Genomic DNA, 13,219 nt, shown 5'->3' on the forward strand with positions numbered 1-13,219 from the left:
ACATCGCGACTGAAGCATATTAAGTGACACATAACAGGGGCAATCCCCCTCGGTCCCCTTTTTAATTGTCGTCGGGTCTTCTCCTCCGTTAACGAAGGCAGGGTTGCCAGAGGGGTTGTGTGTCGGAGCTAAGCTTGCTCGCTGAGACGCATTGACTGACATGTTGATGGTGGAAATTGGAAATGAGAGTCCATCCATGTTTTTTTTTATTTTTTATATTGTTTGAATAAAGTCTCTTGCTTGGCAAATGATGGTGAGTGTTTTTGTGATTCATATATATATTTTTTTATTATTCTGATGATGTTTCATACAGCAATTCAAGAAGAATCTGAAGGGAGTGAATGGGAACAAAGATTTTGACCAGGACATGTTAGAAGAAATCTACAACACTATCAAGTAAGCTCTCTCTAGGAATACCCGCACTCAGCCTTCACCTTACCAGGCATTAATTCAGGACAGGATGTCTGTGTACCGGCTAAAAACAACGGAACGAATATTTGTATCTGAATTTCTTTTGACTAGATGTCATGAATTGGTTAATTTATTGCTAGCCTTTACCCCAGCCAGAATGGTGTTTCTGACCTTGCCTGTGATCATCATGTCACCTCGCACATCAATTCCTGACCAGCAGGAATTAATGGAGATTTATAGAAATCTGTCAATAGAGTTGGGAATATTTTCAATTATTTTAATGTTATCAACTGAATGTGTCAAACCAAAGAAATTCAAGTAAACGTCCATAAATTGATGCAGCTGACTGCGTCACAACAGAGGTGTGTGTGTTTTGTTGTTTTATAAACACATCTTTTGAAAGCATCACTTTTCACGCACAAATGTGACCATGTCAAGTCAAGTCTCCAGGTGACACTATGGCATATTAAGAGTCCAACTAGTACTGGTGGTTCTCAAATGTTTTATTTGCAAGGACCCCCATAGATAACTCTGAGAGTGTACAAATGGTTCCATTTAAACACTCACAGTTATTCAGGGCTAGTGTTTTTGGTAATAGTATTGCACAATTTTTTTTATGTCCGTGGCAAAAATTGAATTCGTCAGAAATGTCAACCACAAGCCAGCCTGACCCCTGACCTCCCCCTCAATAGGACTGAAGAGATTGTGATGCCGGACGAACAGTCTGGCATGGTGAAGGAGAACTACGTGTGGAGTGTGCTACTGCACCGCGGCGCCACGCCAGAGGGCGTCTTCCTCCACGTCCCGGCCGGCAGCTACGACCACGACCTGTTCACCATGACCTGGGGCCCCACCATCGCTGCCCTCTCCTATGTGTTTGACAAGAGCCTGGATGACACCATCATCCAGAAGGCTATCGCTGGTTTCAGGTAAGGCCTCCAAGCGGCTAAAAGTAGTCACAGTAACACAAAAGTCTATCCGTGTAACACAGATTTAACATTAAGCCATTCAATCCAGGAACGCATCTACAAATGTCTTCTAAATCCTAACAGTTTTCTGAAAAACGTATGTTTCTATATCAGTGGTTCTCAATCTGTTTCATGTCAAGGACCCCCAAATATGTATTTGGCTGCAGACCCCCATTTCAAAATAGTTTGTTCCAGGGACCCCGCAGAAGCAAAGATTTGAAATAAAAATGTTGGCTTGAAAAAATATATATATTCAAAGTGTGTTCAAGATTTTTTTAAAATAGCAGATCTACAGCTCGGAGCACGGCACTTGGTGCCGTGCTATGAGCTTGTATATCTGCTATTTTTGAACAGCCAAAGTATAAAATAACGGTTATAGCTAAAATCTAAAATGACACAGATGCGTTCCCGGATTGAATGGGTTAACTGAATTGAATTGGCTACCATGTTAAACCAATGTCTGTTCTCCAAAATGGTTCAAATCTAAATGTTAAGTGCTTTTGTACGGTGTATAAGTATTACTATTATAGTATTATAATATTCTGTGTCTGTTCACGCAGGAAATGTGCCATGATATCGGCTCACTATGGCTTCAGCGACGTGTTTGACAACCTGATCATCTCCCTCTGCAAGTTCACGACTCTCAGCAGTGAGGTATGTGGGGCACATTTCAGTGAACAAACCACAGCATACTTCCCATTACGCTGATGTGGCTCAGTTTGCTTAATATAACTTTACTGTACAGTGGAAATAATATCCACAGTAAAAAATAGAGTAGAACGTTATTGTTCTGCATGAGGTGGAACATTGCCTTCGGCCTCAAGCGGTCACATCATCAGTACACTTAATACCCATTGTAATCCTTAAACCATTAAGACCGGGAATACATCTGTGTCATTTTGGAGATTTATAGAAATCTGTCAATAGAGTTGGGAATATTTTTAATTATTTTAATCTTTGCTTCTGGGGGTCCCTGGAACAAAATATTTTGATATGGGGGGGGGGGGGTCCGCGGCCAAATATATATAATTTTGGGGGTCCTTGACAATTATGATAAAGTTTGAGAACCACAGATATAGCAACATACAATTTTGGGAAAACTGTTGTGATTTAGAAGACATTTGTAGAATCGGCTTCAGGTCTTAATGGGTTAATAACAATAACGCTCATACTGTAAGTATGTTTGTTGATCATGGTTGTGTCCTCCTCCCCCACAGTCTGTGGAGAACCTACCTACGGTGTTTGGCAGTAACGGAAAGGCCCAGGTGGCGGCAAGGACCGTGTTCCACCTGGCCCATCGCCACGGCGACATTCTGAGGGAGGGATGGAAAAACATCATGGACTCCATGCTGCAGCTCTTCAGAGCCGAGCTGCTGCCCAAAGCCATGGTTGAGGTCAGGGCACACGAATAACTTCCATTATTATTATTTTTCACACTCGCATTTAAAAAGGAAAAAACTCCCGCACACTGTCTTCAAATGCAATTAAAAAGATTTAATGGGAAACGTTTCCCATTAAAATCTTCTTAATTGCATTTGAAGACAGTGTGCAGGAGTTTCTTATTTTTTTGTGCGCTGGGCCCTCGTTTGGTCTTCTCCTACTCACCTGCCGCCTCTTGTAGGTGTGCAAGAGACTTGCTTTTTATTCACACTCACATTTAAAATGTTATTTTTGTTCAGATTTTCCTATAATGTTTTGTGATTTACTTTCTCTGTCCGAGTCTGACTCTGAGCCGGCATCCCAATTCCATACTGTATACTAACTTAATAATTGTACCCGTGTTTTCAGTACGTCAAGTAAGTAGCAATGGGAACCAACAGTGAGCCATGTGGCCCTTAGGTCAGGAGCCTATCTCCTGTTTCTGTAGCGTGAGGCGGCTTAATGTACTGTACATCTCCCATCCAAGATGTACAAGTACTCCCCCTGGACATGACGCTAGTATGTCACAGGGACTTAGCCTCAATCCATCCATTGCAGCTGACTGCCAAGCAGCGAGGCATTGGGTAGTACCATTTTTATGGTATTTAGTATGACTAGGCTCAGGGGATTGAAACCTGACCTCCCAATCGCAGGGCGGACACTCTTAAGCGGTTTTGAGTATGTACTGTTGTGGATTTATACTGAAAAAAATAGAATATAAGTTATACTAAAAAAGAGCTATTCACAGTTGTAAAAAAAGGTAATTAGTCAACTCTCGTCATTGGGAGCATTGTCTCACAAACGTGTTATAAGAACAGTTAATTATGAATGAATTAATAAATGGTAATCGTTGTTGTAGCTGTATAGCTTTCAAATTTGAAATAATGGTAGTTGATAAGTTGCAACTCTATGCTCCCCGTTGGCAAGTACTCTATGTAATTTCATTTCAGTACAAAACAGTATGTGAATTTCTTGCATGCCAACTGCCAAAACTACTATAACGATTAGTAGTGTATGCTGTGTATAGTATTAATTATACAGTATGAAATTGGGACAGCATGGGTCCCTTGACTTGCTGTTATAACTTCTGTGTTGTACTGCCATCTGCTGTCTGGTGATGAAATATCTGCACTTTCGGCCTCAGGTGGAAGATTTTGTGGAGCCAAATGGAAAGATTTCTCTTCAGAGAGAGGAAACCCCTTCAAATCGGTATGCACAAGTTCAAATGATCTTTTTCTGCTTTCCCTTTTTTATAGCGGCTATTGGAGTCTTTATAATAATAATCAATGAATAATCATAGTAATAGCAATTCACTTTATTTATTTAGCACTTTGCATTAAACCAGAGATAAAATAGAATAAAAAAAATGGAAACAAAACATTGCTTGTATAACATATAACGTGCACTGTGAAATAAATAAAAACATTAAGCAAACCAAACATTAACCCATTAAAACCGGGAAAGCATCTATGTCATTTTAGATTTTAGCTATATATAACACATTAGTTGGCTATTCAAAAACAGCAGATCTACAAGCTCAGCACGGCACAAAGTGAAAATATGTGCAAATCTTTGAATATATATGTATTTTTAAGCCAACGTTTTAAACTAAAATCTTTGCTTCTGGGGGTCCCTAGAACTGAATATTTTGAGATGGGGTCGGCGGCCAAATAAAAATCATTTCAGGGGTCCTTGACATGAAAAAGTTTGAGAACCACTGATATAGCGACATAAGTTTTTCAGAAAACTGTTAGGATTTAGAAGATATTTGTAGAATCAGCCTCAGGTCTTAATGGGTTAAAGGAGAATTCCGGACTAGCCTTTTTCTTACCTTTATCTGATGTTATTATATCCTATTATCTGATGTTATTATATCCTATAATAAGTGGTACAGTAGAACATTTTCATAACTCCATCCCGAGTCCACTGCAGCTAAAAACGTGAAAGATGGTCCTTGCGCTAAATCACGTTTCTTTTTTTTTTATTAGATATCTGACGTTCATATTAAACTCTCCACAGTTAGATGCGCCCCTCAGGAAGTCTCGTAAGACGAGATTTCACCCGTAATTTCATCCAAGTCTGCTTGTAAACACTACGGCGACCCATTTGGGACAAAAACACTGTGGCAAGGTTTCTGTCATTATGATATCACCAAAAGAATCATAATTTTCGAGTGATAAAAATACGCGATTTAGCGCAAGGACCATCCGCTCAAGTTTTTAGCTGCGGTGGTCTCGGGATGGAGTTATGAAAATATTCCACTGTACCACTCGTTCTAGGATATAATAACATCAGATAAAGGTACGAAAAACGCTGGTCCGGATTTCTCCTTTTAAGCAAATTAAACAAACACATTTTTGGAATTATGGTATTTTCTCCAGATGAAACTACAATGAGAACGACACCCTTTCTGTGGGTGTCATCATGTTTCTTAGTATTTATCAAGGTCTGCTGTGATGGGTGGAGGGGTGGGGGGGAATCTGCCTTTCATGGGAGACCTGGCAGCCGCCCATAGAGCTAACGGACAAAAACAAAACCATTCAAATGATTATTCATTCCTGTCGTTTTTGTCAGCGGCGAGTCAGCAGTGCTGAGTTTTGTCAACTGGTTGACCCTGAGCGGAGCGGAGCAGTCCGGTCGGACAGGACCCTCCACGGAGAACCAGGAGGCCAAGCAGGCCGCCATCCTCTGCATCAAGGTACGCATGGATTAAAGTTCTCAGTCGCCACCACTGATTTCAGTCATTTGGATTCCATGGAAGCCAGCATGTCTTCTATGGAAGCATGTTGCGCAGCGAAAAGTGAATGCTATTAATTCAAACAAACAAATCAGACACATTCTGTTTCTGAACTTTATCAAGTGTGTTCTGTTCGGTACACTCCAAATTTCAGGGTGAATTTTCAAATGCTGAAATTTCATTTGAGTCGATAAGAATCTCCCCTGACGTCCATGAGTTTGAATTTGAATTAGATATGACTATGGATGATCATTGCTGGTGGGGAGAGTTGCATCTAAGAGCTCACAGACTTATTTTCTTCTCAAAGGGAACTTTTTGTCATCAGAATATTAATGTAACGTGTACTTATAAGGGGCATGGGGAAATGTATTTGCAGTAAAAAGTAACATTTAGAATGGTAATAAAATATCATCACCTTTATTTATACTCGGGAGTACAGTTGAGGGGCAAGGCCTCATTTCTAGCCGAGGTTACAAAATAGACGCAATCCAAATCCATTACATCCATTACATTTCATTTTACAATCAGAGTAAATTACAAAATATTACTTGAACAGAACAAGTCGATCAAAACAAAGTAAATCGATCAAAACAGGTGCAATCACGGTTAAAAGTGTTAAGGACCATTGCTCTGAACTGACCAAATGATGACAAGGAGCTCAGTTTAAAAAACTTTTGGAGTTCATTCCAAGACGTTGGGCCGCTGACAGAGAATGCTGCTTTATATGAGTAAATGAAAACTCAAATACATATACCGTATTTTCCGCACTATAAGGCGCACCGTCAGTGCGCCTTATAGTGCGGATGCGCCTTATAATCCGATGCGCCTTATATATGTATCAATATTTGTTCCATTGGTTTCCGCACTATAAGCCGCACCGTCAGTGCGCCTTATAGTGCGGAAGCGCCTTATAATGCGGTGTGCCCTATATATGAAAATAATACATTTATTGAAGGTGCGCCTTATACTCAGATGCGCCTTATAGTGCGGAAAATACGGTTCTCCGATATAGTAGAGATCATCAATTTCAAGTAATTACCACCAAAGCTGGTAATTAAGCTCACGTTTTACTAGTGTGGGTTTTCTTTCTTTTCAGTTAGTTACTTTACATTATGTAAAGTAACAAAGCTTGTGTCAAACATTATTTTTGAATATTTTGCCCACTGTCATTGTTTTCAGTGTAATTTTGTTTGGAATATTAGAAATACATGTACTCTCTGTTCCTTTTTCAGCAATGTGACCCAGAGAAGTTGATCACAGAAAGTAAATTCCTGCAGTTGGAGTCACTACAGGAACTGATGAAGGTAATTGTAGTGAAGGAAAATTATTATCATATTACTGTCCTGTCACTGTCGTTTTGTAGATTTAATTCACAACATACAGGTTTTGCCTACTGGCAGCATTGTCATCACTCACATTGCCCCGATATTGGTGACCTATCAATTTTTTATTAAATAAAAGTCAGGTGAAGAGAAGAATGGTATTTGCTATTTTGCATTCTTTAGGCTCTGATCTCAGTCACCCCTGATGAGGAGACCTATGATGAGGAGGATGCTGCCTTCTGTCTGGAGATGCTGCTTCGCATCGTTCTGGAGAACAGGTAGGAAGGACCACATCTATAAATTACTGCCACTGAATTCAGAGAAGTGAACTGTTTTCCAAATAACTTGTCTTGTGTGTGTGTGTGTGTGTGTGTGTATAGGGACCGTGTGTCGTGTGTGTGGCAAACTGTGCGGGATCACCTGTACAACCTGTGCGTCCACGCCAATGAGAGCTGTTTCCTGGTGGAGAGGGCCGTGGTAGGACTGCTCAGACTGGCCATTCGCCTGCTACGACGAGAGGACATCAGCTCTCAGGTACACGACGCATATTTTCTAAACAATTAGTTTGCTCCTTTTGTTCTAAGCAAAGGTGCAATGCTTGCTAGTGCTCTCATACAATATTCAAATACTGTCCAAGTATCCATAAATTCCTGCGGAATAAACAGTGAATTGAAAAATCGGTCTCAGAAGGGACAGCTTGGTGTGCTGTCAGGTGCCTCAGAGGTTTAGGGTCTTTTGTGTAACATAGAATTGAGGTCCCTGCTAATGATCAGAGGTCAGAATATTCACCTCTTCATATAATTTGCTGCATGCTCGGTTTTGCAACATTTGTGCTGCTTTAAGAATGTCTAGTTAAATTTAAATGAAAAATATCCTGTCATGCACGTGCACAAATATTCAGCCACCATTTCCTGTGTGAATCTAAAGCAGCGTTGCTTCTCTCTCTCTCGTCCATGTGTACTAAAGGTGCTCCTCTCACTGCGTCTCCTGCTGATGATGAAGCCCCATGTCCTGTCGCGGGTGAGTCGGGAGGTGGCCTACGGCCTTCACGAGCTGCTCAAGACCAACGCTGCCAACATCCACTGTACAGACGACTGGTACACTCTGTTCTCCCTGCTGGAGTGCATCGGAGCCGGGGTCAAACCTCCAGCCTCCTTCCAGCTCACCTCCTCAAATACAGACAATGACACAGGTCAGAGCTCGCTGCATACAGTGAAATACTCAAGTGTTCATTTAACTCTAAAGAGGTTACATTTAAGGTTCATTTAACTCCGAAGTATACCAATGGATTTGTACAGTTTTTCGAGTGAAATTAACGCTAAGGATTTCCGTGCAGTGTAATCACTGTCAGCTGTCCTACATTTTGTCTGAAATAGATTATATGAAAATTAAAATGATGGTTGTTTTCCAACGACTCTTCCTCTTTTCAGGTGCCCTGTCAGATAGTGAGTTGTCATCCCACCACCCCAGTGAAGGGTTGAGTCTGGATCGGGGCTATACGTCTGATTCTGAAATCTACACCGAGCACAACAAGAACAGAATCCCTCGCTCTACAACTGACGTGGATGTAGCAAGCAGTGGATGGCTGGTGGTCCGTACACACACACACACACACACACACACACACACACACGCTTTGTTAGCTCTTTTTGTTATTATTCTGTGGTGTGAAGGGTTCAAAGATCCAATCTTAAGCCTCCCAATTTGTTAACACGATCAGCGTCATCCCAATAATTTAATATCTGGATGATGTAACCATCCAGATATTTATCTGGAGGATTACTTCACTACTGTCCTGGTGGGACGGCAGGAGTGACGTGTAACCGAGAGAGACAAGTCTGCAATTAAGGAGACAGACGTTCAATGAATGAGGTCTTTTTACCGGTCGAAACAACCCATGGGTGTGTTGGACAGCTGAGGCTTGTCAATATGTGGGAAGAACATGACATGTCTTCCCAGACATATCACCACCACAAGTTTAACCAGCTCTGTTGTTTACGATCTGATACCGCCTTTGATCACGTGAGATGAGATCCCATGAGGTGCTGCGTTGCTCCGGCAGGCACGATAATCTTGATAAAATCCTACAGTATGTACTATGTGACACGCCATTATTTTTACATCTTGAAGTGTGAAGGGAATCTTATAAGATTATCCTGTAGTATGTGATGCAACCAGATTTCCAAATCGTTTAAGATTTTCAAACTCCTGTAGTGAGAGCTGGGCTCTAAACACTTTGGCAAGGTGACAACCCTAGAGGCTTTATGCAATTCTACTAAATGAACCCCTGAGCTTAGGGAAATAGTTTGCATAAGGGACAAACTTAAATTTGAAACTTTAAGTCATACTATATAACTTTTTTCAATTAAACAAAAGTTATTTTTGATAATAATGTTCGCTGGTAAATTTTTCCACAATAACCATTCCACAACTTCTCTGCCCCCGACACTCGTGCCAAAATGACACAGGCACCTCTGTATTTGTATTTTAAAGTTAATACAGACCGTTTCTGACTATGCTAATTGTTGCTTTCAAAACTATTCTCAGAGCTACTCTGGGACACTGCAACGTTAGTTTTTAAGCGGTACTTCTCTGTTTTTGTTTCAAACTGATTTTTTGGAATCGCAGTTCTAACAGAAAATGGAGCCACCGGTGGTGTCACCAAATATATACTATTAAAATGGATGTTACAGGCATGGACGGCTGGTGTAGCGGTCCAGGCACCTAGGCTTAATGTAGCCTGACAGCGCGTCACGGGTTCGAGTTCCGAGCCCGACGGCCTTTGCTGCATGTCACTCCCCATCTCTCTCCCATCAATAAAGCCCCCCCCCCCCCCCCCAAAAAAAAAGGATGTTACAAGTTCGTTTATGCAACCGGCCACTGATAGCTCATCATCGGTCCTATTCCTGTATTTAGCCTTGGATGGAGCTTTACCACCAGCTTTGGGCTGCATGCACAAACAACGTGACTCCAAGGCATCATTTACGTACAGTATATACATTACTGTAATTAGATCTAGAGCGATTAGTGTTTCACAGATATTTATTTTGATCTCACTTCCCTGCAGGTTTGTAAAGATGACCTGGATGTCAGTAAGGGCCAAGCAGCGGGCACCAAGGCTCCCATGAACAACCCACTGGTCAACCAGTACAGCCTGACACTGGGACAGGACCTTGGCCACCATGACACAAAGTCCCTCCTGAAGTGTGTGGAGACGCTGTCCTTCATTGTCCGCGATGCTGCCCACGTCACCCCCGATAACTTTGAGCTTTGTGTCAAGGCTATCCGTGTGTTTGTAGAAGGCAGCCTAAATGGAGGTGAGACCTCTTTCATAGTCACCTTCATAGAACACATTGAGATATACATTAATGCGGGGATCTTCAATGTTTTTCAGACCAAGGACCCCTTAGCTATGAGAGAAATGAAGCACTACATATTGTATACAATAGAGTTGCAGAAATTGCAGAAATTAATCATTTAAAAAAAACATCATAGATTTCATAGATGGCTTCATAGACTTGTTTGACATACATTATATTTTCTATTAATATGTTAATGTGTATTTTCAGACAGTTAACCTTTTAAACCCTCGATATTTGGTCAACTTGGTTGGTTCTGTATTTGGTCTGCTCTTTTTCCCTCTACACATCAACTCTTTGAAAATAGCTGATCTACAAGCTCACAACGCCTCGTTGTGAGCTTGTAGATTGGCTATTTTCGGCTAATGTTCGCCATCACACAAAGATTTTGTGGACCCCCTGTAGTAACTCTAGGGGTCCCCTTAGGGGTCATGGACCCCCTGTTGAAGACCCCTGCATTAATGTATGAATGAAAGTGAGTTGAGATGATGAGTGAATGAAATTATTCCTATTCACACTTGTCATGTTCCACCTCAATTGCATCCTTACACAGACTGTAAATGTACCATGATTTACTAATGTGTTGGTCTTTTATTTCATATACTGTAAACTGTATGCTGTCATCATTTTGATCGCAAAAAAAACTAAACAAAAACAGCAAGTATCGGTATGGCAGCTCAGATACATTATGTCGTTTTAAATAGATGGTTATGCTGCATGATTGAATTGTCAGAGCAAAAGCATGAGCTACCACTTAAATCCATAAGTAATCACATGATTAAGTATATCACATGACATTTATCACCAAGATTTATTTTTATAAGCCAATACATAGTTCATATTCAATAAATCGTGTATGTCAAATACTCTTTGATACTTTAACGCTAGGCAAAGCTTAGTGTTTGGAAAATGAGATATAATATACTGTACCTTAATGCTGACTAACCTAGCTCAAGGGCTAACAATCCCAACATTCAGGGCTTCATCAAGTCCTTTAATACCAACCTGCCACCTCCTCCTCTCACACGCTCTCGCCACCCCTCTCTCCTTTCCTCTCCTTTTCTGTCTCGTCTGTCAGTCGTCTTCCACGGCGACCTCGGCCTGGTCTACTCTCTCCCTTCCTCTTCACCATCTGTCCCTGCCCCCCTTCTCCAAACCCTACTTTCCATTCATCCCGTCTTGTTCTGTGTCTTGATCTGGGGTAATGCTGGGATTAAAGCTGGGAAATGGCAGTGGTGCACTTTGGCGTTTGACAACACTGCTGGCCTTTTCATTCTCCTCTTGTGCTCCAGGCCCTTGGATACTGCTGTCAACACAGCTTTACACACATGAACACATGAACAAAAACGATGGGTTGATCAAAGCGCCAGGCTGAGGCATGGCACTAATCTACATGGGATACTAATAGAAAGCACAAAACCTGTCGTTACTGTTTTGAAATTTTTGTCTGTGTAAACAGCCTTTTGTGCAGGGTAGGTTTTTAAAAGGTAGATGGAAATTCTTGGGAATGTGTTACAGAGTTGAGGTCTGTTTTTAAAACATCTGGGCATCTTACTGTAGGTATAATTACTGTGACAAAATATGTTGGCATGGCAATGCACAACACCACTTAAATGGGTGTTGGCCTGGGTTGCAAGCCTGTAAAAATGAGTTGGAAGTGCTTGTAGCAAATCACGGGTGTGTCCTCTGCACTCTATCACCCTTCAAATGGAGTCCTAAAAATGTCTTATCGCCTGTCGAAACATTATGTACTTTAGCTTGTTGCAACTAATGCTCCACCACCAAGAGGATTTGTTTCTACAACAGTTTTTGTTATACTATTCTACAGCATTAATAAAAATAAATGGAGCGTGTGGGACCTTCAACGTTCCACATAAGATCAGATGATGTTTGTTTTTATCCATCTCTGCCACAAACTCATTCAGGCTTCCGTAACCATGACAAGAAGAAGAGTCACAACTCTTCCAAGTCGCGTCTGAGGAAAAAGGCAGGTGGCCGGGACAAGGAAGGGGGTGGAGGCACGCGGCGGGGCGGTGGCCGTGTCTCCAGCCAGCGTCCTTCGCGCTCCCACAGCGACGATGAGGAGGACGAGGGCGTGCCAGCCAGCTACCACACGGTGTCATTACAGGTTAGTCAGGACGTAAGTACAGCGACCCTCTTTACCCTTCTACCTTCTAATCCTCTGGCCACTGCTCTCCCAAAAACATCTCACATTCACTTGGCCTCTGAAAGTGAAGCATTTACAGTAGATACCATGTGATGTTTAAATTCTCCATTTGAACTAAAACAAATGTAATTCCCATGATCTGTGGTATGGGGAAACAAGGGTTTGCAATGGAACAAAGATGATCTTGGCACTGAGATGTTTGTTTGGGAAACCAAGGCCTGAGCTTCCAAAGGGGCATTTAGGAAGAGTGCAACAATGTGAAACTAACTGAGCCTAAACCCAACGCTGAATTTAGACTCTAAACGAGGGCGACGCCAAATGCCGGATAATCATTTATCGCATACCCGGAGCCTTATTCATCCACATACTGTAGAGAAGGAGGAAACAACATTCAGTCACTTCTAATTGAATAAATAGATTAACATTACTGACAACGAGAAACTACTTTGGTGAACAAATTGGTAGTCCTGCTGGGATTTCCCGACAGTGTGAGGAGGGAATTGGCTGAGAGTAAAACTGGTGTTGCTGCCTTCTGTGAAAAGTCGACGGTTGCCGTTTTCCTCACAGTTTTTTTGCTTCTTTGCATCTGAATAAACTGTAGTGTCTCCTCACTCAGCTGTGAATTCTACAACACTGCGCGATCGCACTATAGCTTGTGTTGATTTGTCAGCTATTGCTGTGGCAGTCCTAGGACTGATACAGTCATCCTCTTGGTTCTTTTATCAGCCCTCGCCCAGGGCAAATAAAGGCTGGATATGTGATAAGAATGACATATACAGTAGGAAGTATTGCAGCGACATGGTGTATATGATCAAAGTGTTGCACTCGTCCTAACG

General features: G+C 41.7%; 1 protein-coding gene across 4 annotated transcripts in view; it reads left to right on the top strand.

Annotated features, from left to right (window-relative positions):
- The window catches only part of gbf1 (golgi brefeldin A resistant guanine nucleotide exchange factor 1), an 85,924-nt gene that overhangs the window by 65,839 nt on the left and 6,866 nt on the right, over positions 1 to 13,219 (top strand). For 2 of the 4 annotated variants that reach the window (XM_080449959.1, XM_080449960.1), the window contains exons 21-33: positions 314 to 396; positions 1,104 to 1,340; positions 1,940 to 2,033; positions 2,597 to 2,773; positions 3,943 to 4,007; positions 5,373 to 5,496; positions 6,768 to 6,839; positions 7,041 to 7,135; positions 7,238 to 7,391; positions 7,824 to 8,049; positions 8,288 to 8,448; positions 9,925 to 10,174; positions 12,142 to 12,356. In XM_080449959.1, coding sequence (XP_080306085.1) covers positions 314 to 396; positions 1,104 to 1,340; positions 1,940 to 2,033; positions 2,597 to 2,773; positions 3,943 to 4,007; positions 5,373 to 5,496; positions 6,768 to 6,839; positions 7,041 to 7,135; positions 7,238 to 7,391; positions 7,824 to 8,049; positions 8,288 to 8,448; positions 9,925 to 10,174; positions 12,142 to 12,356 — 1,953 coding nt within the window. The remainder of the gene's footprint in view (positions 1 to 313; positions 397 to 1,103; positions 1,341 to 1,939; positions 2,034 to 2,596; positions 2,774 to 3,942; positions 4,008 to 5,372; positions 5,497 to 6,767; positions 6,840 to 7,040; positions 7,136 to 7,237; positions 7,392 to 7,823; positions 8,050 to 8,287; positions 8,449 to 9,924; positions 10,175 to 12,141; positions 12,357 to 13,219) is intronic. The other 2 variants (XM_080449961.1, XM_080449962.1) reach the window with 1 other exon arrangement.

Source organism: Gymnoscopelus braueri, assembly GCF_963280865.1.
Source record: "Gymnoscopelus braueri genome assembly, chromosome: 14".
Classification (NCBI taxonomy): domain Eukaryota; kingdom Metazoa; phylum Chordata; class Actinopteri; order Myctophiformes; family Myctophidae; genus Gymnoscopelus; species Gymnoscopelus braueri.